At 61.1% G+C, this 27,767-nt stretch overlaps 1 protein-coding gene across 2 annotated transcripts; it reads right to left on the bottom strand.

Moving 5' to 3' along the window:
- On the bottom strand, window positions 1-27,560 carry FLNC (filamin C). Of its 2 annotated transcripts, XM_012789164.2 has the most exons (48): window positions 26,968-27,560; window positions 22,689-22,937; window positions 21,053-21,150; window positions 20,781-20,931; window positions 20,576-20,694; window positions 20,310-20,387; window positions 19,961-20,123; window positions 19,592-19,792; window positions 18,150-18,287; window positions 17,713-17,839; window positions 17,420-17,556; window positions 17,012-17,205; window positions 16,801-16,914; window positions 16,024-16,167; window positions 15,697-15,820; window positions 15,444-15,604; window positions 15,087-15,177; window positions 14,829-14,998; window positions 14,517-14,634; window positions 14,171-14,433; window positions 13,182-13,779; window positions 12,365-12,538; window positions 12,104-12,266; window positions 11,669-11,829; window positions 10,780-10,947; window positions 10,580-10,703; window positions 9,928-10,084; window positions 9,662-9,851; window positions 9,537-9,560; window positions 9,176-9,423; window positions 8,652-8,750; window positions 8,232-8,331; window positions 7,923-8,063; window positions 7,518-7,646; window positions 7,250-7,423; window positions 6,441-6,602; window positions 6,159-6,362; window positions 5,535-5,687; window positions 5,319-5,441; window positions 4,951-5,193; window positions 4,508-4,777; window positions 4,273-4,410; window positions 3,920-4,035; window positions 2,615-2,747; window positions 2,350-2,526; window positions 1,933-2,151; window positions 1,074-1,283; window positions 1-916 (listed from the first exon to the last, which is right to left on the bottom strand). In XM_012789164.2, the coding sequence occupies exons 1-48, from the start codon at window positions 27,320-27,322 to the stop codon at window positions 729-731; spliced, it is 8,181 nt and encodes a 2,726-aa protein (XP_012644618.2). In that variant the 5' UTR covers window positions 27,323-27,560; the 3' UTR covers window positions 1-728. The 2 variants fall into 2 exon arrangements, with proteins under 2 accessions (XP_012644618.2, XP_012644617.2); XM_012789163.2 differs by lacking the exon at window positions 8,652-8,750.
- Window positions 27,561-27,767: the final 207 nt, after the last annotated feature.

Here is a 27,767-nt window from a genome sequence, read left to right as displayed (position 1 = left end):
TCTCTGCGACAGGCCGTACTTTATTTGGAGTTTTCCACCTAAGCGGCTCCCAGCTGAGCCGCATGATGTGTGCAAAAGTCCCCCCAGAAAGCTGGGCCTCGCAGTGTGTAAAAAAGGCCCCCCATGGGGCAGAGCTGTGCAATGGTTAAAAAAAAGAAAAGAAATTAGTCCCCCAGGAAGCCTGGCTTGGGCGGCATATACACTGCTTGGGCCAGTCCACAGGCCACTCCACTGCCGCATGCTCTGGGTCTGTTTTCTTCTCTGACTGTGCTTTCTTCTCCAAGTCCTTAACACTCTGAGGTGTGGCCACCAGAGTGGCCACAAGGAGTCCTCAGGGGCAGGCGATGGGCCGGCAGTACAGTTTGAGGGAGAACTCTCTCTCACACACAGACACCCCAACACAATACTCCCCTAGTGGCCTCAGCCCCACCTGAAAATTGGGGTTTCTCTGGCCCCCAGGCCCCTGTCCAGCCCCTGACCCTGGCCCTAATCTGCTCTCATGTCACATTCCAGGAGGAGGACACTGCCCTGAGACAGACAAGGCCCTCTCCGAGGGCACAGTGGGGAGGGGAGGCTGTGCCATTCACTTCACCCCGGGCAGGTGTTTGTGGTATCTGATTCTGCACTAGCGCATCTGGGTGTGGCGTCTGTGTGTGTGAGTGTGTGTGTGAGTGTGTGTGTGTTTGGCCAGAGGTGGGGGCCGAGGCTGGGGGAGGCACTTCTGGGATTCAGGGCACGTTGACTTTGAAGGGGCTTCCAGGGACACTTTCGTCGCCCCACTTGACGATGAGGATGTAGTCTCCTTTCTCCTTGACAGTGTAGGTGACATTGTACACCCGGTTCCCCATGTGCTTCACATACACCTCCTCACAGGGGGTCTTGGGCCCATGCACGCCCACCATCATCATGTTGGTGCCTGGAGAAGGAGGCAGAGGGACGCGCTCACAGCAGGGCCACCTCCACCCCAGGCTCACACCCTGCTCCCCAATGGCTTCTCACTCCCACCTGCCCCATCCCTGCAGACAAGCCCACCCTGGGACAGTGCCCTCCTCTCCCCTCCCCCTCCAGCCTGCCTGCTTTGCTGCAGTCCACGGTGAAGGAGTTCTTCTGGCCCACAAAGGCCTGGGACAGTCCGGGGCCCCGTGTCACCACCTTGCTGGCATCTGAGGAGAACTTGGGGATGGAACTGTAGCTGGAGCCCCGGCTTGAGGATGACTTGGTCACAGTCTCCACCAGAACCGTGGATGTTTCGTGAAGGCTGTGGCCTCCAGACAGTCGGGGACCTGAGGGGCAGATCCAGGTGGTCATGAGGCAGGTCAGATGGGCTTCTTGCCCTTCCCCTGGAGTGGATCCTCGGTGGCACTGCCACCAGGTGGGACTCACTGCCTGCCTCCCTCCAAGGGCGCCCAGCCCATTCCCAACCGGCCCATTCCCAGCCAGCCCATACTGCCGGCTCCAATGCCTGCCTGGCTCTGGGGCTTGGGCCTTGAGGCTACGTCCCTCATCCTTGCAGGCTCTGGGAGCCCAGCTAACTCACAGGGCAAGGGTCTTGCTTAGGAAGGAACACGTGCCCAGCGCATCCTTCCAGCAGACTCAAGAAGGGGAGCTTGCTAATAAGCATTGACTCTGAGGAATATTTATTCTTGGAAGCGAGGACCACAGGTGGCCAGAAGGGAAGGAAGTGGACCTAAAGTTTGGGAGCCCCTGCGGGAAGAGCTGAATCGAGTGGGGGACCAGGATGAAAAGGACTAGATTTTTAAAATGGTCCTGCAGGACTCCACAGGATGGGTACTGTGGAAGGCCAGCCCACCTCCATTCCCAGCAACTGGACCATGATGTTTGGGGACAGACTAGGACCCAGAGGGGAGTGGCCACTGGAACCATCTGAGTTGGGCTGCAGGCTAGACAGACCTCCTCCCACCTGGCACTCACCTGTGACCTTGGCCTTGAAGGGGCTGCCCACGATGTGCTGGGGGCCACCATACTTGATGGCAATGAGGTAGTTGCCAGGGGCCATGGGAGTGTAAGTGACCACATGCCCCTCAGGACACTCCCGACAGTCCAGCTGCACCTTGGAGGGGCCATCGATGGTGACAGACAAGGCCCCTGAGCCCGCGTTCAGGGTGTTCACAATGAACTCTGACGACATGCCTGGGGGCCAGAGGCAGCAAGGCTGTAGGCGGCAAGGGCACGTGGCCCAGAGCGAGGCCGGGCCCCAGGATCCCCCAGGCAGCCCGTGCCAGGACTTTGGTGCTCAGGAGCATTGCCCCAGCCTCCAGAGCAAGGCAGTCCTGGACTAGTGGCCGAGCACCCCCAAAGGCACCCTGCTCCCCACCTCCAGGCACTCACCAGTAGTGCCTCCCTCGAGCCCAGGACCATAGGCTGACACCAAGCCTGGGTCCCCAGCCTGGCTCTGCTCTCCAACACGGATCTTGAAGGGACTTCCAGGGATGTGGGCACCATTGAACTTGACATCGATGGAATGGACACCATTCTCGTGGGGGATGAAGCGGATGGTATGCTTGTCTGTGGGTAGAGGGTTGGTGGGTGAGCCTCCATCCTCCCTCTCCCCTTCCCAGAAGGTCCTGGCGTGGCAGGGGCTGGGCCAGCTCACCACTGTCCAGCTCGGAGACGTAGCACTCCTCCACGGCTCCTGAGGGCGTGTGCACCCTGGCATCGATCACGCCCCGTGCACCATTCAGCTGCACCGCAAAGGACGCTGGCTGGTTCACCTTGAGCCCCGTTTCCTGCAAAGGCCACCAAGATGCTCAGACTCCTGGGAGGGCCAGACTGCAGTGGTCTTGGTGGAGCGCCCCACTGTTCTCACCTTAAGCCCAGCCCAGAGGCTCCACTGCCCCTCCCCAGCCCGGCGGCCCCTGCCTGCCAGCACACCTGGGCAGGGAGGAGCCAGGAGCTGGTCTGAGACCCTCAATGTCCACTTGCTGTGAGCGGCAGCGCCCTAGCTGTGCTGGGTACATGGGGATGAGAGACGATGTGCCCTGTCCTGGCTGACACTGTGTGAAGCAGGCTGACGGTGCAGGGCCAGTGCCTGACAGTGCTGTGTGGGCCTCAGGTGTTCTAATGAGGGAAGCAGCATGTGGCTGGATTGGCCTAGGAGGACTGCCAGGAGGAGGTGGGCCAATGGGGAGGACCAGAGTGAGGACTCTGGGGGAGGGGAAGGTGAGCCTTGTAGGGGGGAACCTGGTCCTGGAGTAGGGGGAGAAGATGCACAGGGCCTCTCCAGGGACTGATATGACCACCCTGAGGAGCAGCTGGAAGGTTGGGAGGAGGGGTCTGGGGCAAGGCCAGCTCTGTCCCCCTCGCATAGCAGGCTCCTTTACAGTGTGTCCCCTGAGCACACAGCCCCAGTTTGCACGTCAGTGTGACTTGTTGGGAGCCTGCCTTGCGCATGTTCCCCGTGAGAGAGTGGAAGGCAGACACCATCTCTCTGGAAATCAGCAACAGGAGAAAGCAAGGCAGGTCCCAGGGCCAACAGAGTACCAGCCCAGGCTCTGAAGGCCATGTGTGTGCACTTACAGATTAGCCCTTCAGGTACACTCTGCAAACCAGCTCACTCCTATTTTCTATTCATTTTATGCTACATTCTCATAATTTTGGCATCTAGTGTTAGTAGAACTTTCAGAAGGAGGTGGAACAAGAAATTACAGGTGGCAGTAAGGACAGGGAGACAAAACTGTAAAAGGTGGAAACAAGGCATGGAGTGCCTGAGTGCAGGGTCAAGCCCACAGGGATGGAGCCCACCGTCCCCAAGGGCCCTGCCTTATGCAGTTATAGACAGGAGAGGGGACTTCTGACTGGCCCTTCCATGGTCACTGCTAAGTCCCTGGCCCCGCAAGCCTGTGGTTTTTGACTCCTGCCCATCTCTCAGGTGACAGAGGGACCCACCCCAGGCACACACCTGGAGGCTGGTGACCGTGAGGCGGCGTGCATCATCCGAGAGGGAGGCCACAGGCACCACAAAGGGGCTGTCTGGGATGTGCTCATCGTTGAACTTGATGGAGACCTCGTAGTCACCTGGGGAAGGAGGCCAGTAAGCACAGCCCCTGGGGTGGGGTTGCCAGGGATGGAACCATCCCACCCAGCCTTGTCCCTGGAGGGGCTTCCTGGTCAGGCTCAGCTCTGGAGACAGACACATGTGTGGGGTCCTGGGGGAGGGGAGTTCTGTAGCCCTAGGGACCTTCTGCCTAGCCAGTAAGCAGGAGCCCAATCTGGGCAGGCAGGCCCAGCCCCATACCCCAGGTGGACACCTACCTGGTTCCTGGACGACATAGGAGACGCCACAGGAGCCATCTTTTCGGTCCTCAAATGCAATCTCCGCCTTGCTGGGACCCTCCACAGCGATGGACAGGCCCCCAGCACCTGCTTCCCGGGTCCAGATGCTGAACTCGGCTGCAGACAGGCAGGCAGGCAGGCAGGGCTCTTCAGCACCATTGGCCTCACGCGGGCCTCCCTGACCCATCTCTCCTCCCGGTCACCTGCCCCTCACCTGGCACTCCTGCCACTCCTCGCTCCAGCCCCGTGCCTCCGGCCCGCACCTTATGGGCACCACCTTCGCCCAGTGGCCCCACCGTGAACTGGAAGGGGCTGCCCGGCACGTGCTGGCCACGATACTTGACAGTGACTGTGTGAGGCCCCATCTCCTGGGGCACAAAGCGCACGCTGTACGCGCTGTCCTCTCCCTCCACGATCTCTGCGGCTTCCATCTTGCCTGATGGGCTGGTCACCTGCGCGGTCATGTCCTGAGAGCTGGCCTCACCTATAAGGTTGGGGTTGTCATGGCGACACTGGCACTCTTGCTGGTCCCAGCCCTTCCCTCCATCCTAGGTAAAACCCCCTCCCCTCTGCTCAGACCGGCCCTGGCCGTCCAGGGCCTGGGCACCCGCACCTCCCCCCCCTCCCCGTGAGGACCACCCCGCCATCTCTGCTCACCCTCCTGCTGCCGAGTGATGCTGCCAAAGGAGCCCAGGCGCTCCCGGCCTAGGAAGTCCCCGAAGACAGCGGGGAAGGGGTCCCCGCCAACCTGGGTGGACTCCTCCACCCGCACCTCACGCTTGGTCTCCCCGCCTCGAGTCTTGCTGATCTCTGTGCGCTCCGTGCGGGTGTACGTGTGGCTGCTGCGCGTGAAGGTGCGCGTCAGGCGCTCCTGGGCAGATACCATCTGGAACCAGTTTCCTGTGTGACCCAGGAAGCCAGGGTGAGTGGAGGGAGGTGAGGAACGAGTGAGCAGGACAGGGACCCCAAGAGCAGACTCGCTGGGGCGGCCCTCTCTGCCCCAGCCCAGCTCTTCCCCTGCACACCTGGGATCTTGAGGTTGAGGTCACAGGTGCTGCCAATGGTGGCGATGGAAGGCGCCTGTCTACGCCGGGTGATGCTTTCCTTCATGCGGCCCTCGCCAGTGACCTTCACAGTGAAGGGGCTTCCTGTAGGGGCAGTTGGGGTGGGTCAGGCGCCTCAGACTGCCTGCCTCCCAGCCTCTTGGCCTCTCCCCACTGGGCCTCAGCCCAGAGCCTTACCAGGTACGTGCTTGTCAGCAAACTTGATGTTGATGATGTAGGTGCCGGGCTCAGTGGGGCAGTAGGTGACTTTGCACGTGCCATCCTCCATGTCCTCGCAGTTGATGTCCACCTTGCTAGGCCCCTCAATACTCAGCCCCAAGCCCCCATAACCTGGGGGCAAGCGAGGGACACATCTCCCTTAGTCCTGTGCCACCCAAGCCACTCTGCTCTCTCCTCTCCAAACTACAGGCTCCGCCAAGAATGGGCCTCTGATGTGTACAGTGATCACTAGCAAAAATGCCTCAGTGGGGGCTGGCGGGGAGCCAGGCACTGTCCCACTGTCCCAGGCAGGGCCATGGGACAGACTACCTGGAAAATTCCCTAAGGTAGGCCTCTTGGATTCCAGTAAGCAAGGGAAAGACAGAAACTCATTTTCTTAGCCTCTCTGGGAGAAGTTTAAAAGTGAAAGAACTGGCATGGGGACATTCACTTTCTCCCAAAGGGGCTCTGAATGTGAATCCCAACAGAGACGGGGCCAGGGAGTTCAGGGAGGAGGGTATGGCCAAGGGGTGCTGGGCAGGAGAGGAGGTCAGTGCCCATGGGATGCACCAGCGCAATGGAGACCTCTGGGGCAAGAAGTACCTGCGTTACGAGTGTCCACGATGAATTCCGCCACCTGGAAGGTCTGTCCCTCGGACAGGCCCTTGCCCCAGACCCGCACCTTGCTGGCGTCCCCGATCTCAGACGGTCCCACCAAGATCTTGAAGGGACTGTTGGTGACGTGCTTGCCACTCTTGCGCACGCTCACCACGTGCTCCCCCACCTCCTTGGGGGTGAAGGAGATCCCTGTGGAGAGGGGGCGTCAGGCAGGCAGAGCCTCCCTCCAGGGCCCCCCACGCCCGGGCCGAGAGGCCCCCTGCTCACCGATGTGCCGGTTGGGCAGGCGCTTCAGCAGGCAGGGCTCCTCGTTGCCTGAGGGGGCACGGATGCTGGCCGTCAGCTGGCTCAGATCACTCTCGGTGATCTTCAGTGACACGTCGGTGGAGGTGCCCACATTCAGCTGTGAGGTCCGCATGGAGTCATCACCTAGAGGGGGAGTTAGGGCATCAGGCCGTTGTGACTTCAGGCAGGCCCTGCCTACAGGGCTCAGGAAACTTCCCAGGCAGACCCTGCTGAAGTCAGCAGAAACTGGGGACCGCTCCCAGGCACACAGAGGCCCAAGGCCCAGAAAAGCACAGTGTGCATTCACACCATAGCTACCAGAGACCACGATGGGCCCGCACCCAGTTCACCGTGCTGCCTCAGTCCTCATGGGCTCAATTCCCACAGGAAGCTTTGTGTCTTTGAATCCTGAGGCACATGGTGGTGTGGAAACAGAACACTAGCCTGGACCACACAGGCCCTTCCTGGCTGGCTAATCAAGTTGCTCAACCTCTCTGGGACAGGTTTCCTCATCTACCAAAAGGATTGTCAGCACCCTAACTTCTCAAGAGTTACTTTAAAGACTAAATGAGATAATGTCTTCTGAAGCACGGGGAGGGGAGGGTTGAATGTTTCTTAGCTGCTGTGGAGGATAGAGTATTCCTTACATTTATCCAAAAATGACCTCCTCCACCTCAAGGGGCCTCTGCCCTAATGTTCCAAGCGACATAAATAGGATGGGCTTGTGCTTACATCACGTGCAGGGGGTGTGTATCTCTCGTAGGTTTCACGTGCCTGTGTGTCCACCTCACCTGTGATCTTGGCTGTGAAGGGGCTGCCCGGGATATGCTTGTCATCAAAGCGCACGATGATGCTGTAGTCTCCAGGCGCTGTGGGCAGGTAGGACACAGTGCAGGTGCCATCCTTGTTGTCCTTGCAGGTGATCTCTGCCTTGGACGGGCCCTCTACGGCCAGCGACAGACCCCCTGTAGGTGGAGGTGGAGCTTAGATCAGGGGTCCTGCCCTTGCCCCCACACCTGGCTAGATCCCACCCCAGCCCCTGCCTGCAGCAATCCTCACCTTCCCCAGCATCCTTGGTGACAATGGTGAAGGTGGCTGGCTTGTTGACCATGCCATGGCTCAGACCTGGCCCATAGGCACTGACATGGCGGCTGTTGATAGCATCCACATAGAACTGCAGGGGGCTCCCTAGGGTAGACAGAGAAGGGGCTGGGTCAGCAGAGGGACAAGGCTTGCCGGAGCTCACCTTGGCCCCCAGCACCTTCCAGCAGCCTCCCAGCGGAGCTGTGAGGACCTGGCTCCTAGAAGGACATCTGCCTCCCACCAGGACATAAGCCTCCCAGGGCCTCACATGGTATCTGTACACAGCAGGTACTCAATAAGTATTTGTTGAAGAAAGGCAAGCAGGCTGGAAGTCTGTTGGCTCCTCTCACTGAAGCCCAAGCGTGCTGGCCCCCAACTCACCAGGGATGTGGTTGCCGTCGTACTTGATCCCCATCTGGTGCAGGCCTTTCTCCGTGGGCGCGTACCTCACCGTGATGGTGCCGTCCTTGTTGTCTGTGATGTTGGGCCTTGCCGTCTTCCCGGAGGGCATCCGCACCTCCCCTGCAGGGCAGACAGAGTTAGGGAGGCCCCGGTTTCTCCTCCTACAACCTCCCTGCTGTCCTAGGCCCGCTCCTGTGTGGTTCTGCTGCCGCCCAGTTTTCCTAAGACAAGCGGCTAGGCCAGGAAGAGGATCTCTGAGCCCGCATGCCTGGGGCCCCAGGAAAGTACCTGTGAGCTCCCCTTTCTGTACAGCGAAGGGGATGACCAGGTTGAAGGGCCTCAGCATGGACTCCATTGGCTCCACGGGCAGCACCGGCTCCTCTGTGGCCTGTGGCAGGCGAGAGGGAACGGTCATTAGCTGGGGAAGGCCTGGGAGCTCGGCCTGCACCAAGACTGAAGTCAGAGAGAGTGAGGAAAGAACAAGATAGTTGATGGTGAAACCAGAGTGGCAGGAAAGGTACAGCAGCTGCAAGAAAAGGGTACTGTGCCCAGCTGGGGTTCCATCTGCCCAGCCTGGCTCCCACCTGCTCCCCAAGAGGCCCCCAAACCATGCCCCAGCCCTGGCTGCAGAAGGTAGAGGGAAGAAATGAAGGAAGGGGAGGAGGAAGAAGAGGAGGTCGAGGTCTGCCCAGTGGGAGGCGGCAGTACCCAGTGTGTGGGGCAGGTGCCGGGCCGGGGAGGGGCGTAGGGCTGGCGCAGCTGCGGCACTTCAGAGGGCTCCTCCACATGGGGCAGGGGGTCACACGCCTGGGGAGGCAAGGCACAGGGGGCACAGGGTGTGGCAGGCTCTTGGGACCAGGAGCGACTTAGAGAATAGCCCAGGGACCTGAAATCCTGGGTGGACATCTCAGGTGCCTAACCCTCTGAAGGGCTTCATCCTCCTGCAGGGCCACCTCTGGGGAGATAGAGCCAGGGACACTGGGCCTGAGAGTCAGAGAGGAACACACCAGTTCCTCGAGAGCTGTGGCCACCAGGCCAGAGGTAGGGCTGTGCTCACCTCCCACTTTGGGAGGCAATGAGGAAGCAAAAGCTTGATTGTGGAACACTGTGGCCCCTGGCTCCATCCAATAGGTTTGGGATTCCCTGGGGACAGCTTCTGGGCTCCCCGCAGCTGTAAAGGGCGGGGCCCACCTCCTCCACCTGTCTAGTCCTGTTGTGGCCACGGAACTCACCAGCACGTGGAAGGGGCTGTTGGGGATGTGCTCCCCTCCGAAGCGGATGGTGATGACGTACTTGCCGGGCTCGGGCGCTGTGTAGTAAATGTCAAAGGTACCATCGTGGTTCTCAACCACATCCACGTCGAGCTCCGCCCCATCCGGCGTGGACACGGTGCAGGTCACCTTCCCCTCGCCAGCTGCCTTGGCATCCACAGTGATCACCGTCTCCTCCCCGATCTGGATGCGGGGGCCTAGGCAGGCACCTGCCATGCAGAAGAACCTGGTCAGGCGGCTGCAGGGGCTGGGCCCAGCCCTCTCTGTTCCCAGCGGCCCCTGCCACCCTGGGCCACAGCAAGGGAAGGGGAAGGGCACTCACCTAGGCCGTGGCCTCCAATGGACACTGGAAAGAGAGAAGAGTGTGAGTCTAGGCTGTGCTCAGCTTGGGTTGGGGGACTGGGGAGCAGCTAGGGGCGGGCAGGGCAAGGGAAGTAGGGTACCCACCTGTGACAAGGCACTTGCTGGCATCCCCAGTGGGCAGGGCATGGATGCGGAAGGGTGAGTAAGGGATCTCGTCGCCGCCGTACTTGATGGTGATGGTGTACCGGCCACTCATGTCCGGCAGGTAGGACACAGTGTACGTGCCGTCCCCATTGTCTCGAATATTGGCCTTCTTGGGCTTACCCTCGGGGTCCTGGGGGCAAAGCAGAGGTCAAGACCTACTGTGCCCAGAGCCTGAGCAGGGAAATCAGGGCTGCACGGGGACTCACCAGGATCTGGACGGTGAGCAGCCCCTCGCCAGCATCCCGCGCATCAATGGTGAACTCTACGGGCAGGCTGGCAGGGATGCCCGAGGCGTTGAGGCCGGGGCCGCTGGCCCGCACCTTGCTGGCATCATGGGCTGGAAGCACCTTGATCTTGAAGGGGCTTGGGGGGCAGAAGGGGTAGACAGTTGGCTGGGAGTCAGGGGTGAGGGGCTCTAAGTCATTTTGGGCCTGGAGTCCTCTCCAGACAGGGGCAGGAGGACTGACTCTGTGGGCAGGGAGTGGGAACCAGTTCTTGGAAGCTGTATGACATCCTGAATCTCAGGGGAGGGTCACTCCCCATCCTGGGAGCCCCGGACAGAGCCTGAGCGCTTCTCCATTCCCCAGGAAGTGCTGTGGTTTGTTTAAAGTGGAGGGTCCTAGGAGGGTGCCCTCACCCAGACCTCCTGCACTTTTTTTCCTAAGGCGGTCATTTTGGTGTAAAAGCCCCTGGGGCGGTGTGGCTTCCAGGCAGAGAGCCCTGGGGAAGGGTAGGATGGGGCCGCTGGAGGGATCAAGCTCAGACAGGTAGGGAGACTCTCCCCTGGGCCTGGCAGTGGCCCTGCAGGTGTGGCCCCGGAGCTCAGCCACAGCACAGGAGCCCAGGGCGGGTCCTCACCTGCGTGGCACCTCCTGGTCGGCATACTTGACAGCTACTGTGTAGGGCCCATCGGTTGCTGGGGTATAGTGGACGGTGTGGGTGCCATCCCCTTTGTCCCGCACCTCCACGGGCTCGGCCACACCTAGGCAGGGAGCAGGGTTAGCAGAGCCTCCTAACACCCACCCACCCGCCTCCACCCTACCCCAGACATTCTGTACCTGTGGGGCCCAACACGGCCACCTGCAGGGGGGCCCGGCCAGCTTGACTGCAGTCCACCGTGAAGGTCTGGGGTACCCGAGCCCTGACACCGGCTCCCAGACCTGGCCCTGAGCACTTCACTTTCCCAGGGTCTACCACGTCCTTCACCGGTACCCGGAACGGGCTCCCTGCAAGGAGGACGTCAGTTTACCCACCTGCCCAGGAGGGTTTCCCTGACGTTGGGACGCCATGGAGAAGGGGGCCTTCCCTGCCTTGCAAATGCCCACGGGGAGGTCAGACAAACACGTAAAAATGCTTAGGAACTTGCTCAGAAAACATTAATGAGAATAAATGAACTTGACCACAGACTGACGCTGGGTAAATCGCATTCATTTGGGCCTGGAGGAAGGCCTCCCTAATGAATAAAATGTGAAAAATGGAATACTTTTAAACAATAAAATGTATATTTGACATTGTGGCTGATATAATAAAAACTGTGTAATTAGATAAGTTATGGGGAAAAAATTTCCAGTCATGGCAGGCCTACGTCATGCCATATTTGAAGACGTGACACGTCCAACCAGCACAGCCCGCAGGAGGGCACAGGCTGTCTTCACGGAGCTCTGAGGGGCCTGGGCTGAGTGGTGGACCCACAGTGCAGTGGACCTGCACGACCAAGGTCTGGCACTCTAGGCCAGCGTCAGGCTTCTGGGGTGAACTGGGGGACTGTCACACCAGCAGCACCTGCCGCCTGCCTCCTCCATATCCTCCCTGCCCCTGGGCTCCCCCCAACCTGCTCTAGGGGGTCCCCTCTGTGAATTTTCACATCTGACTTCCAGTGTCCCTCTGGAAGCATGTGTCCTGCAGCCCTCCTTTACCCTCCCCAATGCCCCCTGCCCCTCCACACACCTGGGATGGGCCGCCCCCCGAAGGTGATGTTGACGTCGTAGTCTCCAGCAGTGAAGGGGATGTATTCCACGGTGCAGCTGCCATCCTTATTGTCCTTGCAGGACATCTTGGCTTCTGAGGGGCCCTCGATGGCTAGGCCCAGGCCCCCTGTGCCAGCTCCCCTGCAAGATGACACCCCCGTCAGCTCTGCTGGGACCAGTGAGCCGGGATGGAGGGGCAGCTAAATAGGAAGGAAAAGGAGGGCAGGCCACCGGGGCCCAGCTGAGGAGGGACGAGCTGCAGGGGCTGAGCTGGGCCCATGGTGGGGTGAGTTCCCTCGTCACCCGAGAGAGGATGTGGGACTAAGGCACAGACAGAAGGACAAACGGGGAGGGTAAGTTGGCTGGCAGCAGGGTGGCCACAGCTTCAGGTCAAGGTTAGGAAAGGGGAGGATACCTGGTCTCCACAGTGAAGCGGTTGGCCTTGTTAACCAAGCCACTCTCTAGGCCAGGCCCGAAGGCCCGCACGCGGCTGGGGTCACAGCCCTCAGTCACGCCCACTCGGAAGGGGCTCTTGGGCACAGCAACGTCATCATACAGCACCTCCACCAAGTGCACACCTGGAAGCCAGCCACAGAGAGTCAATCAGAGGTGTGTGGCGCCCGCCTCCCCTGCCCACCTGGAGGTGCCATCGTCAGATTCCGGCCCTGCCCCTCACCCTCTTCGTAGGCCGTGTACTGCACTCGGTAGGTGCCGTCCCCGTTGTCTGTCACATAGGTGTCTGTCTTGGCGCCAGAGGGGTTGAGCACGCGAGCCGTCACGTGATTCCCACCTGTGGCTGTTAGGGATCTCGCATCCACAGTGAACTCGGTGGTCACCTCCCGCAGGACACCTGGATCCCGAGAGGGGCGTGCTCAGCATGGGCTGGGGGCAGCCTCCACACAGGCCCTCCCCTGCTCCCCTCCCCCTGCTGACTCCCAGGCTGCTCTTCCAGGCAGAGCCCAGCCCTTCTCTGCCCCTCCGGGAGCTCCAGGTGGTCTCCCACGGTCTCCCACAGCCTCACCTCGCTCTCCAAGCTGTGCACCCTGGAGGCCGGGGCGGGTCCTGTGTCCCCTGCCCCACCCCATGCCCAGCCCAGGCTCTGGCCCCAGCAGATGGCCACTCACACATACTATCTCCTGCCTCTTGTCACCCTCTACCCCAGAGCTTTCCCTCTGCACCCTCCAGAGCAGGGTTCTTAGCTTTTTTGGATCAGGGATCCCTTGAGCTGATGAGAGGAAGACTCTCCCCATAAAAACACCCATGGACAGATGCGATTTTGCTCACGAGAGCAAAGCCCATCTCTGAGCCAGCTCTTCCCCTCAGCTCCTCCTTTGGGGTGTCTGGGCTCATAAGGACTCCGGGGCTGCCCCAAGGGCCCGCCCTTCACCCCAGGTTGCCCTCCTAGCCATCGGCTCTGCCTCCCTCCCTCTTGCTGACTACTCAAGCTCCCTGACCCACAACTTGACCCCTCCTGGCTCCTCCTGTCCACTCACCATGCGGCTCCACACCGGGCCCTGAGACCTTGACACCACTGGTATCGATGGCGGGCTGCACGTGGACGCGGGTGGGGAATTTGGGCACGGGGTGCCCGCCGTACTTGATGGTAATGGTGTAGGTGCCGGGGAAGGCGGGACTGTAGGTGATGTGGTAGGTGCCGTCGGCGTTGTTGTGGATCAGCACCTCGGCCTTGACGCCAGCATCTGACAGGATTTCGATGGTCAGTTCAGCCTCGCCGGCCTCCGAGCAGTCCACAGTGAAGGTGGCTGCCTCGCCAGCCTTGCCTCGCTCCAGGCCCGGCCCGCTGGCCCGCACCTTGCTCGGATCGAACACAGGCTGGATGGTGGCCTTGAAGGGCGAGCCGGGGATGTGGGCTTCGGCAAACAGGATGTTGATGGTGTACTCGCCCGGCTCTGTGGGCAGGTAGCTGACAGCGCATGAGCCGTCCCCATTGTCCTGGCACTCGATCTTGGCCTCGCAGGGGCCCTCCACAGTCAGCCCCAGGCCACCTGTGCCAGCCCCCTTGGTGTCGATGGAGAACGGCGCAGGGGTGCCCACCAGTCCACCCTTGAGACCGGGGCCATAAGCACAGACCTGCGGGAGGAGCAGATGTGTGGGTTCCCTGCACCCGGCCTCTCCCAAGCCCGGCCTTCATGGCTGCCCACCCAGCTAAGCACCTTCACCCACAGCTGCTACTGTGGACTGAGTACTTACAACAACTCCAGGTGAGGCCATGGAGGCAGAGAGATTAGGTAATTGGTCCCAATTGGTGAGCCCAGGATTCAAGCCCAGGTCTGATTCCAGGGCCAGGCTCTTAATACTAAGCTGTCTCCAAGGCAGGTCCTGTGGTGGGGCGGGCCTTGGCCCTGAGACCTCAACTGTGTCCACTCCAGGCACATAAGTTTCTCTGGCCTCTGCCCCTAAGACTCATCCATTTTCCCCACAAGCCCCCAACTCCCAGCTCCCACAGCCCCTCTCTCCTCACCTTAGATGGGTCAGGGGGCAGGACACCCTCTACGGCAAAGGGGCTGCCGGGCACCGGGTGACCATCATAGGTGATGTCCACCTTGTAGGGCCCCTCCTCTGGGGGCATGTAGCGCACAGCCTGGGCTTCAGCTCCACCCCCGGGCTCCAGCTTGCAGGGGATGGGTCGTCGAGAGGGCGAGGTCATCCGCACATCCAGCTGGCCCTGACCACCAGCCCCTCTGGTGTTCACAGAGAATGCTTGTTCCTGCCCCACGGCCACCTCTGTGTGGAGGGCAAGTGACACCATAAGCAGAGACTCCAGCCCACCCCACCCTCACTCCCAGGGTGGCTCCTGCTCCACTTACTGCTGTTGAGGCCTTGAACTTTAACTTTGCTGAGGTCCAGTGGGGGTGCCACATTCACCACAAAGGGGCTCTTGGGGACAGGGTCCCCACCATAGGTCACCGTCACTGCCATATTGCCCTATTGGGTACAATAGGCCAGAACTGGGTGTAAGACACAGCCTGGCAACACTGGCATGGCTGATGTGGACCTCTGAGGCTCAGAAATCCACAGCAAGAGGATGGAGGCAGGGACAGGGCCCAGGACCCAGAGTTGGTCCTTGGGGATTGGAGAAGGGCGTGAGGGGAGAAGGGCGTGAGGGGAGCAGAGCACACCTGCTGGACGGCCGTGTACTTGACAGTGTAGGAGTAGTCGTGGTTGTCTATGATTTCGAAGTCCCGCACAGCCTCGCCCTTGGCTGCCCCTGCAAACTGCACGTCCAGCTTGGCCTTGCCGGCCCCCTTGGTCAGCACCGTGAAGTGAGTGGGCTTTCCAACTTCCACACCTGGGAGCCCACCCAGAGACAGTGGTGAGGGCCTGCCAGCCACCGAGCCCCCACCTCACACCAGCCCCGGCCTCTGCCCGACACTCACCTGTGCGGTTCAGCCCAGGGCCCTCAGCCTTGACCTTGCTGGCATCGTGGGACGGGTCCACCTTGATGTGGAAGGGGCTGGCGGGGATCTCCTGGATGGGAAAGGCTTGGTCAGGGCTCTCCAGAGGGGACCACAACCCTGTTGTGGGCTAGGTACTGGGTCAGGATGCCCCCAAGGGACCCGGTGTGGACAAAGGAAGCGTCCCAGAGAGCCCCCTTTGTTTCCTCTGAGGCACCCTGCCACACACAGGAAGCGCCCCACCTGTGTCTGGAATTGGACTTCCAGCTGCCTGCTTAGACCTGGGAGGTGCCGGTCGCTGTGACTACCAAAAGCCTAAAAGCCGAGGGGCCGGAGTACCTGGTTGGCAAACAGCACCATGATGGTGTAATGGCCGGCTCCTGGGGGCGTGTACTTGACTGTGAAGGTGTCGTTGTCATTCTTGATGATGTCGAAGTCGATGTCAGCCTCTGCCGGGCCCACCACGCCAGGGGCGCACTTGATGCCAATGCTCACATCGCCTGAGGGGAGGCAGGCATGTGGCCATGAGTGGGGGCTCAACAACCCCCACCTGGGGCCCCACCCAGGCCCCGCCTATCCAGCAGCTGCACACCTTGCCCTGCCTCGCTGCAGTCCACTGTGAAGTAGGTGGGCTCGTTGGCCTTGAGGCCGGTCTTCTCCACACCGGGGCCGTACACCTTCACCCTCTCGGGGTGACTGCCTTCACCCACGTTGACCTGTGGGTGGGTCAATGCTCAGCCCGGGCCTTCCCTCAAGGCTCCTTCTGCACCCCAGCACCACCCGCCCCAGCCTCAGCTGGACCAGCTTTGGCCTCTTCCTGGGGGCCTTGAGGTGGGGAGGGTGGCAGTGGCATGGGACCCGGGACAGCCCTCCTTCTGGGACCCCGGCAGTGGGCACCGGGCAAGCTTGGAGGACGCACCCGGAAGGGGCTCTTGGGCACGTTGACGCCTCCCCAGGAGATGATGATGGTGTGCTTGATGGGCTTGGTGGGCACATAGGAGCAGCGGAAGGTGCCGTCTCCGTTGGGGATCACCTTGATGTCGATGGGGCAGCCGTCCGCGTCCTGTGAGCATTGCCCAAGTAAAGGTCCCAGCTGTGGCCTCCTTAGAGCGCCCTCTGCTGGCTCCAGGCCAACTCGGCGCCTCCCCCCTGCCTTCACCAACACACTCGCCCTGCCCCCGCCACTGACGTCAGGCCCCACCAGCCTAGTGCCACAGGCTCTGGTGGCCAGAGCCCACCCTGGAGGCCACCTGTGTGGCCTGCTCTCCCAGCCTAGGTTTCCTCATTTCTGAAAGGCCTTGGTCAGGGAGGGGCTGGGCTAAATCAATGTTCCTAAAATTGAATAACGAGCCTTTTCAAGAAGAATCATCCTCTTGGAGCCTCAAGAACATGGTCATTAACCTCTAGCCTGAGAAACTGACTTGGGAAACCAGTCTTATTCAATGAAATCATCTTTCAATTGCCAATTATCAGTATAAAAAGGAATTTTGGGTAAAATATGTTCTTAAGACTATCATCAGTAAAAAAATACAAAATTTAATTTCCATAGCACGTATAGGGCCATGAGAATCAGTCCTGCCTGACCTTCTGTGATGCTATAACTTCCTTCCTGGAGGCTCCAGCCTCCAGCCTGGCCCCACCCTCCTGGGGTCCCTGCCTTGGTGGCAAGGGCAGCAGAGAACGGGCAATGCCCCACCTGGGCATAGAGCTTCAGGTCTCCCTTGCCAGCCGCACGGGCATCAATGGTGAACTCAGCAGGCTTGTCCACGATGCAGCCAGTGGGCTCCAGGCCGGGCCCAAAGGCCTTCACCTGTGTGGAGACAAGAGTGGCGGGCTGGGTTGGGGACTGAAGGAGGCCAGTGCACCCCATCCCTGGGCCAGCTGGCATGCAGGAGCTGGGACCCTACCCTGTCTGGGAAGCAGTTGGGCGGGGCTGGCTGGATGTGGGCAATGAAGGGCGAGTCACGGATGTCCTCATCGTCACAGATGACGTGCACGGCGTACTCCCCAGGCTCCGTGGGCCAGTACCGCACATCGCAGGAGCCGTCCCCTTTGTCATCACACTCGATCTTGGCCTGTGAGGGCCCCTCAATGGAGAAGCCTAGGCACGGTGGGGAGGGTCAGGGAGCACAAGAGGCAGCTTGGACACTCAGGCAGGTCCCCCTCCCCCCCCCCCCCCCCGCAGCCACCCCCTTTGCCATGGCCCTGCTCATCCCAACACTCCCCAGCATGTCCATCCCCATCCCCAGTCACTCTGTCCTTCCGCCACACCCCTCCCCCACGGCATTCCCACCTTTGGCCACCCAGACACTTACCCAGTGTCCCCACCTCCGTGCCAATGGCCTCCACCACGAAGTCGGCTGACTTGCCCACCTGGCCAGTCTCTAAACCGGGCCCCCAGGCCCGTACCTTCTGCACTCCTGCCTCTGGGCTCACCTGTACCTCAAAGGGACTGGGCAGAAACGGAGCTGGTGTCCAAGCTGAAAAGTGCCCCTGCAGAGGCACCCCCTCCCCTCATCTCTCCAGTCCTCATGCAGCCTCCTCCCTTCCCCTCTCCCTGTGATGGCCCAGACAGGAGGGCATGGGGGCGGGGGCGAATGGTGCTTACCTGCGAGGGATGGCATAGCCGCCCCATGTGATGGTCACCACGTACTTCCCAGGGACCACGGGGTAGTACTCGCACTCGAACACACCGTCCCCAGCCTCCCGCACCTTCACCGGCTCCTCTGTACCCTCTGGAGAGATGGGGGGATCAGCATTCTGCAAGCCCCATCTCCTCAGTCCCCTCAAGGAGCCTGGACCTAGGCCCAGCTCAGGGCAGTGCTACTAGTGGGTGGTGCTGGGACTTAGGACGGGTTGTGTCTTCCCTGTGCACAGCAGCCCAGTGTAGCACTGAGGGCTGAGAGGATCATTCCCAGCTTGCAGACTGAGAAACTGAGGCACAGAGGAGACAGCATACTTGAGATCCACGGTGCTTCTGCTCAGAACTACTAGCCACATTTCCTCCCCGCTCCCCTTGCCCCCTGCCCTGGGTCTGCTACTCACTTGGCCCCTTGACTGTGACCTTGAGCTCCCCACTGCCAGCGCCCTTGGTGAACACCTTGAAGTCAGCCACCTCTTTCACGCGCACACCCTTGGGCTGCAGGCCCCGCCCAGAGGCACGGCAGGCGTTGGGGTTACATGCTGGGGGAGGAGGAGAGGGGAGGTTGGGGGGACTCAGGGGGCCTGGACAGAGCATCAGCCACTTGCCCCCAACATCACTGCTCAGTCCTTCTAACCCCTCACAGGTACAAGGCCATGGCCTGTAGCCCTGCTCTGGGACCCTCGCGCCCCCGCCATGGTGGGTGGAGAGCTGGCTACGGGCCTGGATCAGACAGGTTCCAAGAAACCCTTCTTGCTAGGCTCTCAGACCCAGTGCCACTGGGGGAACATATGGTAGAGCTCAGGTTGGGAGGGGGCTCAGAAAAACAGGGAAGGACCCTTTATCCACCCCCAAGGTCATCCACCTACAACCATCTGGGCCTTCTCAGAGCCACTAAAGCAACATAGGATCTAAGTCATGCCACAAAAAAGTCAGCAATGACACGGAACAAGAGCTATGCCATGTAACACGAAGCTTGCCATTGAACAGGCAATGCATAGAAATCAGCCTGTTGCAGAACACGGCTGGTGACAATGAGCCCTGACCTTTCCATGGAACATAGGCAAAAGAATGAGAATCTCAGCCTGCCACGGAACCCACAAAATGGCATGAAACCCACAGGGTGCCACAAAACAGGCAATGACACATAATGTAGGACAACCACGAATGCAGGCGATGGCCCCATCCAGGGTGTGTCATGGAACACAGGCGATGGCACGGAATTTATCACAGAAATCATCAAGCAAATGGCAAAGACACTAGATCTGCCACAGAACACAGACAATGGCATGGAACGTGGGGCCTGCCACAGAATGCCACGGAATGGGGGTGATTCCACATGGCCTGGGCCATGCCACCCAGCACAGGGTGGGCCAGTCAGCTATGGCCATGCCTGGCCCCACCTCTGCTGGAGAGTACCAACGTGGCACCACTCTCCCGGCCTGGTGGACGACGGCACTGAGTGCAGGGAGAGAACAAATAGGGGCGTTACCACCTGGGGTGCAGAGTTGGGGGCTCACTGTATATGCCCCCACCCAGGTAGCCCTGTCACTCCCCCTCAACCCTTCCAAGGCGGCACCTGCTCTGGTACCCTTCACTGTGGTCTCCTGACCCTCTATGGGTTCCAGCCACCTCAGAGTGGGGGTAGGGGTGATAAGGAGGAGCTCTCTCCCCATCCCCCACCCCCGCTGTTCCTCCCGCCCACCGCAGCCTCAGCCAGCTGCACCCCCGGATTGGATTTCGTGCTTCATTTCCTATCAATCCTCAGACCCAGAATTTGGGGGCAATTCTCTTTGTACCCTGGCTTTGGTAAGGGCTATTGTGGGGATCCATGTACGGTCCTTACCTTCTGACACGTGGACGGGGAAGGGACTACGGGTGATGGGGGCACCAGCAAAGGCCACATGCACCGTGTGTGGCCCCTCCATCACAGGCCTGTATGTGCAGCGGAAAGTGCTGTCACCCTTGTCCTCCAAGGCTACCTCCACTGTGTCCCGCCGGCCCTGAGGATCCACGATCACCACAGCAACATCACCAGTACCAGCCCCTGCCACAGACAAAGGCCATCAGTGCCACTCTGGACACACACAGCTGCTTAGGGCTCCCTCATCCTGAGACCACCCACCCTCTGGCTGGGATCTCTGCCCCAGCCCCCACCCATACCTGCCCACAGTCAGAGGCTGCCCACCTGACACCCCCTGGGGCCTGTCCTTACCCGCGGTGTAGATGTCAAAGTAGGTGGGTTTGTTGGCCACGTTGCCCACGGGTTCCAGGCCAGGGCCACGGGCTGACACTTTGTTGGCATCTCCCAGGGCCATGCCTACATTCACCTCAAAGGGACTGCGTTCAATGTTCTGGCCAGCAAAGAGCACGGTCACCTAGGGTCAGAGGTCAAAGGTTAGCTTCTGGGGTGAGTGGTTCTGAGAGGGTAGAGGGCACAGCAGAGCCGAGGAGGTAAGAGGTTGGGGCACCAGGCAAGGGTGAAGTGTGGCCAAGAGATGGGTCAACTCAGCCAGAGCCAAGGCTGTGCACAGCAGGATGGCAGGGGGCTCACAGGGAGATACCTTGTGTAACCCAGCGACCTTGGGCACGTAGGAGACAGCATAGGTTCGGTCCTTGTCATTGTTGGGAACCACCTTGGCCTGTTTAGAAGATAAAACATTGGAAGCCATTGTGGCTGCAGCTCCTCCTGACCCCACAGTCCCCCATGGTGACACTTTCCTCAGACTCTACAGCATGGGGTAGCTCTAGCAGCCATTCCTGTTGCTAGCCCCATGCTCTCTTGTTCCAATCCCAAGTGAATCCCTTTTCCCTAGAGGCCTCCCCATACCTCCTCGGTGTGGCCCTCAGGATCCTCGATGTAGACCAGCACCTCACCCACACCGGCGTCCACTGTCTGCACGGTGAAGTGGGCAGGCTGCAGCACAGTGTTGCCCTGGGGCTCGATGCCTGGGGGTGGGAGCAGAGCCCAGGTTACTCACAGAGATCCCACACGTGCCAGCCGCCCAGGCGGGACCACCAGGGGACACACATACCTGGCCCATAGGCGATGGCTTTCTTGGGGTTCAGCTGCTTGGAGCGGACAGGGGCACCAGGTTTGAGCTTGGCCTTGGGGAACTGGGACAGGTAGGTCATGACAGAATGCTCGTCCACGTTGGGGTCCACGATCTCCTCGGGAGCAATTACCTGCCATGGAAAGGAACGGTGTTACCCGGTGCTCCAGTTCCCCAGCAGGCCACTCTCACCTGCATGCTGCCAGGGGTCCTTGCGGCTCCTCCTGCTGCCCCTGCTCCATCTCAGTGTGTACCTGGGGCACCCCGAGCCAGTCGTCGGCCTGCTGCATGGCCTCCCGGGCATTCTCCACGGGCTGGTTGGGGTCCCAGGCCTCCCAGTCAGGACATAGGCCTGGAGAGTTAGTAGAAGGAGAGGATGATGAGGGGGAGCACCCAGCCAGAATGCAGAGCATTTGTTTTGCGACACCCTGGGAGGCTATGGCTTCACCCCGCTTCCCACCCAGCTCTAAGCCCCTGACCAGCCAGGTTCCAGTGCCCATCACCATTTAGAGGCACGGCAGCCCTCCCTGCGACCAACAATGAGGCCTTTCTGCTCCAGCTGACGCAGCCTGGCACCAACCCTACCAGCAGCCTCCTGCCTGCCCAGGCCCCAGCACAGACCCTGAACAACAGCCGCCGGGAGGACCGCCTTCCAGATCTGTCTGGCCTCATTAGATGCCTCAAGGGTGGGTGGAGGAGGTCAGAGTCCCTGTCCTACATTTGCCTAGGACCTATCCCCTAGAAGGTCTCCTCAGCTGCCCTACAGTCCTAGATCTCTAAGTACTTCCCACACCAGCCTCAGGGCATAAGACTCCCTCTCCCTCCCTAACTGCCCGCTTGGGGAAACTGAGGCATGGAAGGGCCTATGGGAGAGGATGAGTTCTCCTCCAAGGCCATCAGCAGCCCAGCCCTCCTTACGGGAAGAATGCAGAGGCAGCCCCAGATCACTCCTGTGAAGGGGTGCAGGGTGATGGGGTGCTTGGTCCAGGCTGGAGCTGGAGGAGGGGGACCACGCACATTTGCGGGGAGGGGGCCGGCTCACAGGCTGGAATCTGTGACTGGCTGGAACAGCTGAGCTCACTGCTGGCAGCCACACCAGCTGTGGGCAAGGGCTCAGCAGCTGGGAATGCTTCCCAGGCGGCCCTGCCCCCGCCTCCCACCCCCTGCTCCGCCGCTGACCCCAGGGTGGAGAAGGATTCTCCCAGGGGGCTGTGGCTCCCCCAGGCAGAGCTGAGCAACCCAGGAGGACCTGTCTTCTCAGGAGAAGAGGGTCTGAAAGGAAGCTGTCCGTGGGGCAGGGGTCTAGCCTGAAATGCCTCAGTTTTCTCATGGACCCTGGGCTGCCCCACCTGACCATGGCAGGGCCCACATCAAGAGGGGGCAAGGCTGGGTCACCTGCCACCAAGCAGTACCACAACAGCCTCAGCCCACACCATCCTAGGCCTCAACTCCTCAGATCTGTCCCAGGGTCCCACAGAGAAGAGCCTTCTCTGGGTGTGACTTCTGGCCTTCTTGCTACAGCCCGCCACAGTGGCCTTTTCTCAGCTCAGCGGGAACAGTGCCATGTGGCGAGGCAGAAAGTTCATGGGGCAGCGAGTCAAGGCCCCGGGCTCCAGGGGAAGTAGCGCCACAGATAAGCTGTGTGCTCCCGGATAAGTCACTGGCCCTCTCTGGACCTTGATGTCCTAGTCTATAAAATGAAGGGTGTTAAATCTTTTCCTGCCCCTGCAGAATGTGGCACACCCTCGGGCAGGGCTGACTCCAGCAGCAGTTCTTGGATGGAGGAGAGGCAGACCCTGCAGGTGACAACCACGAGCCTAGGCACCCCCAGCCCATCCCCACTGTCCTTCCAGGCTAAGGGCTCCACAATGTGCCCACTGGCCCACTCACCCGGGGCACAGTTGTCCACCAGGGCGCCCAGGGCTTTGCCGTCCTGCCAGTCGCGGTTGAAGTTGGTGATGGGCAGCTGCGGCACCTTGTTCTGGATCCAGCCGAGCAGACGCTGCTTGGGGGTCTGTTTGCGGGCATCCTCGTCGTCCTCATCCTCCCACATGGGCATGGAGATGGAGTAGTGCAGGATCAGAGTCCAGATCAGGCCCAGGATCAGCTTCAGGTTCCCATCCACGATGGCTTTGCTGTCTGCAGAGTGGAGGGAACAGCTGGCTCAGGGGCCCCACCCTCTGCTGCCCAGACAGCTTTGCCCCAGGGGGCCCTCCCTCACCTGCCCTGCTCCTGAGGCACCTGCTGGGGCCCAGGGCCCAGGCCTCCTACTCCTGAAGCCCACCCCTTCTCTGCCTACCAAATTCTCTCCCTCTTTCCCGGAGGCTGCTTCTCTCTGTGTTCTTGTGGTAGGTACTGTCACCTCTGCCATGGCACTTGAGTCTGTCTCCTATCCATGCAGTTATCCTGCATTTGTCTGGCCCTCCTGGGCTGCAAGCCTCTCAGGGGCAGATGCTATTTTGTTTTGTGATCAGTTTTATTGAGGTATATTTGACATGCTACAAACTGCACATTTTAGAGAGTGCAGTTTGAGAAGCTTTGACAATATGGATATATCCACAAAGCCGTCACCACAAATAAAACTATTCCTCACTCTCCAAAGTGTCCTTGTACATACCCCTTTGTAAGCCCTCCCTCCTGCCTGCTCCTGTCCTCCCTTCTAGGTAACAACCGAGCTGCTCTCTGTCACAGTGGATTAGTTTGTTTTCTAGAGTTTTATATAAATGGAATCATACAGTATGCTTTTGGTCTGGCTTTTTTCACTCTAGATACTGGGTTTTATCTTTCTACCTTGAGGGACTTGAACTTAGTAGGGTTTCAATAAACATTGGTTGAATGAATGAATGAATATTTTTAAAACTGAAGTTGGAGAAGAGAAGGACCACCCACATTCTATCCCGAATGCCATAAGGGCTTTTGGAATCAAGGGGTTCTGGGGGGAGCATGGGAGGGGGGGTCCAGCACATGCTCCATTAAGGCCTAAATTCACGTTGTCAAATGTTGGGGCCTGATGAGCTCTCAGCTGGGGCCTGATGGGAGCCAGGGGATAGGGCAACCATCTGACTCGAGTCTCAGGAGCTGAGACACACTCTACCCATCAGCCTCTCTGAGGAACACTTTGGACCAGAACTGCTTCCCTGGGATTTTGGGGGCCTAGTTCCCCTTTAACAGTCAGAGGGAAATATCCAGGAGCCCAGGGTGACCTAGTGTGTAGGCAGATCTTTGGAATACAGTTTCTTTGTGAAAGGCAATGCAGGCCTGAAATCCATCAGCTTCCCTGAGCACTGCTTTCAGGAGGTTGGGAGGGGGCGAAGAGTCTTGTTTACTGAGGTTGCCAAGAGATAGGAGAGGGTGGGGCTGGAGGCTCCCCTTACACAGCTTTTCCTACCCTGACTTGACTTCCCCAGATCTTGGGAAGGGTGTTAGGAGAGCACAGCTGGGGAACCCCAGGCATCCTCCTCCCTTCCCCCTGCCCAGGGAGGGGAACCTCAGTCTCCTGGTCCCTCTGGCTGGGGCTCTGGCCCCCTGGGCCCCCCCACCCTGCACTGATTCATCCTTCCTTCCCCAGCAGCTCCCAGCCCGCCCCTTTCCCCTGGCTCCACTGCAGCACAATGGTTTGGCAGCTTTCGGATTCCATGACACACTCACTCCCTGCCTCCCCGTGCTTTCTCTCAAACACACAGGCCCACAGCACTTTCACACAGCCTGGACGCCCCAGTGCCTCGGGCCTCTCGCAGCCCTGACAGCCGCAGTGCTCACACACACTCACAAGTGCTTCTTGCAAACCGAGCCAGACCTCTGGGAGGGAGGCCTTAAGGCTGTGGGGAGGTGCGGGGGTGGTCATTCATGTTTGCTGGAGAGAGAGGTTTCTCCCCAGCAGCTGGCCCTGGGCCAGCCAGCCAGTGGTCCAGGCTCCGGGCAGGAGGGGGGCAGTGGGGCCCAGGTCCCATTCTGGGAGCAATGACCCTCCTCTCCCTCCTCCCCTTTGGAGGCCGGCAGAGGAGGTTGGGCTCACCTCTTGGCCTGCCTGGGGATACCCCCAAAGGGGTGGGAGGAGCCAGACAGCTAGTCCCTGAGGCCACCCCAGCCTCAAGTGGAGGGGGAGGAGGAGAGAGGCTGGGCCTAGGGAGGTGCCTGGACAGCTGCTGCCCCCTCCAGCCCCTCCCTCCATGTTGGCTCCAGGAGAAGGAATAGCAACTGGGGAACAGCTGCGGGACAGAGCTGCCTCATAGGCCCCTTTGTTCGGAGGGGCTGAGGGGGCGGTGGGGGCCAGGACAGGGCGGTGAGGGTAAGCAGGGCACACAGCTCCTTCAGCCTGGCTGAGGACCCCTCTTTCAGGTGGACTTTCAGGTGGTCTCAGCTCCCAGCTCCCACCCCAGACCCTGACTTCCCTCTGGAAAGAGAAGTGAGGAGTCTTTTTGACACCCCCCCACCAGGTGTTCAGAAGCTCTGTCCCAGTCCTGAGACAATGCCCGGGGAGCAGCCCCCTGGACAGCCCCCTTCCCACCACTAACTGGGGTGCAGCGAGGGGGGGGCACCCCTCACCCTGAGGCCTAGCAGCCCAATTGTGACAGTTTATCTCATCAGCAAGAGTGAGCCACTTGGCTGAGTGGGGACGGGCTCCCCTTCCTCTCAGAAGGAACCGGGGCGCTTCCCTCCACCCCCAAACCAGAAGCATCTTTGGCCCCTTCCTCTCCACTATGAGCCAAGCCTCCCCCCCACCCCCAGCAAGGCTCCACCATGGGGGAGGGGAGAGGTGTGCTCAGGAAGGATGAGGCCTGGAGAGGGGCTGACAGCCAGAGGGAACAGGAAGAGGAGGCCTCCCCCGACCCCAACTGGGACTGTCAGCCTGGCCTTCCCAATCCCAGGTGCAGGGATGCCGCCAGCTCCAGGCTGACTTGACTGACCCCCCACCTCCACCCCCTCAGTGGCCCTCAGTACACACCAGGGCGCCCTCCCCCACCCCCTGCCCTCAGGCTTGTCCTTCTGGAAAGCTCAGAGGCATCTGCTGTGTCACGGAGGCAGGGCTATTTCCAGGCCAGGGCAGGCGGGTGGAGTGGGGGGGCAGTGTCAGGGCAGGAGGGGTAAGGCCTAGGGAGGGGACTGGACAGGGCAAAGGGCCCCGGACTGACCTCAGCTGCTAATTCAGGAGGCCTAGAGATGGCCCTGAGGGACAGTGGGGGTGGACAGACATCCCATTATCTGGGACAGCGTGTGTGGGGGTCCACCTGGCCCCATGTGAAACTCCCCTCCTGAGGTCCTGGGGTGCAGGGGCCAAACGGCCCCTTCCTGTAAATCCCAGCAGGACTCTTAAGACAGAGAGGACTACAGAGCTGTGAGGAGAAGGGCAGCCTCCGGCCACTCCAAGCCCACCCTTGGTTCCCGGCTATCCAGCTCTGAGTGCCGCCCCACCCCCACCCAGCACTACACACCTTCCAAATCTGGTTACACTCAATGACTTCCTCCCCTGCCCGGGCCTTCCCCTCCCTCCCTGCGCCCGGACCGTTAGCTGCAGCCAATCCCAGGCTTTGGGGGTGGGCTGGGGCAGGGCCTGGACATGGGGAGCCCCCTCCCCGCAGGCTGAAGCCGAGGAGGACTGGCAGGGGTTAAGGCTCCCTGCGCTCGCTCAGTGCCTTTTTAGGTTTCTGAGGCTGGGCCGTGCCTGCCCCGGCCCCGGCCTGAACCCAGCTGCAGAGCACATGCCTGCAGAGGGCCTCGCGAGCTGCGGCCACCAGCTTCTCGGCCTCAGAGCCCGTGGATAGGGTGGCTGGGACCTATGTTCAGCCCGCCTCTGGTCTGTGGAGGGTCTGGGAGCTGGGGGGCCATTTGCTTTGCTGTGGGGAGAGGCCCCCAGGAATCACTCGCTGACACTGGCCGCGTCCCCTCACGCATGGGCCGGGGGATTGTCCGAAGGAAGCGGGTGGGTGAGTGTGCGCGGGGAGGCTTTAGCGGGAGAGCTCGGACGCCGTCAGGTCTCCTCCCCCAGCGGGTGCTCGCTGTCCCGAGAGGGGTGTGCACAGGCAGCGCCCGTGTGGCCCGCGTCAGGGGTGCCGTGGGCCACTCTCGGCCCTAGCTCTCGGCTCCCCGCGCGCCCGCTCCGCACCTGTGTCCCCTGCCCCAGGGGACACCCCTCCCGCGCCGCGCCCATGCCCCGGCCGCCCGCACTGACCGATGGACACGAGCTTGATGTGCTCGCGCTCCAGGAACTCGAGGGCCACGGACACGTTCTCCAGCTTCATCTGGCGGAAGTTGGGGCGCGGGTGGAACTTGCGGTACATGCGCTTCTGGCTGAGCACCTCCAGCAGCGCGATGAGGCGCAGCCCGTCGCTGAGGTCGCGCTGCAGGTCGGTCAGGCGCTTGCCCACGCACTTGAGGTGCTCGTTGCACCAGCGCGTGAACGTGTTCTGCTGGATCTTCTTCCACGGCGCGTCCTCCGCCAGGTCCTTCTCCGTGGACGGCATCTCGTCCGCCTCGTCCGCCAGGCCGAAGCCGGCGGCGTCCGAGTAGCCGCTGCTGTTCATCATGCCGGCGGGCGGCGCGGGCTGCGGCGGGGGCGGCGGGCGGCCGGGCTGGGCGCTGTCGGGCGCTGTCGGGCGCTGTCGGGGCGCGACCGCGGGACTCGCAGCGCGGCGCGGCGCTCCTGTCTAACTTCTCTCGCGCCCTGCTGGCGGGGCTCGGCGGGGCTCGGCGGGCCTCCTCGGCTCCTCGGCCGCGGTCTCGCTCTCTCTCCCTCCGGGGGCGGAGCGGTGCTCGGGAAGTGCGCGCCAGGCCGGGGCGGGGGGTTTAAGAAGCCCCCGAGCCGCCGCCCCCCCGCCGCGCCCGCGGCCCCCGGGTCCACGTCAGAGCGCCGGCCTCCCAGGAATGCCGCCCGGGCCGCGGGTGGGGGCCGCGCAGAGCCGCACGCCCCGCCTCCCGCCGCCCCTCCCCCGCGCGGCCCGAGTGGAGCGAGCGGGTGGGGGGCCGCTGCGG

The sequence above is a fragment of the Microcebus murinus genome, chromosome 9, assembly GCF_040939455.1.
Source record: "Microcebus murinus isolate Inina chromosome 9, M.murinus_Inina_mat1.0, whole genome shotgun sequence".
NCBI lineage: Eukaryota > Metazoa > Chordata > Mammalia > Primates > Cheirogaleidae > Microcebus > Microcebus murinus.
This window is presented reverse-complemented; position numbering and strand designations above follow the sequence as displayed.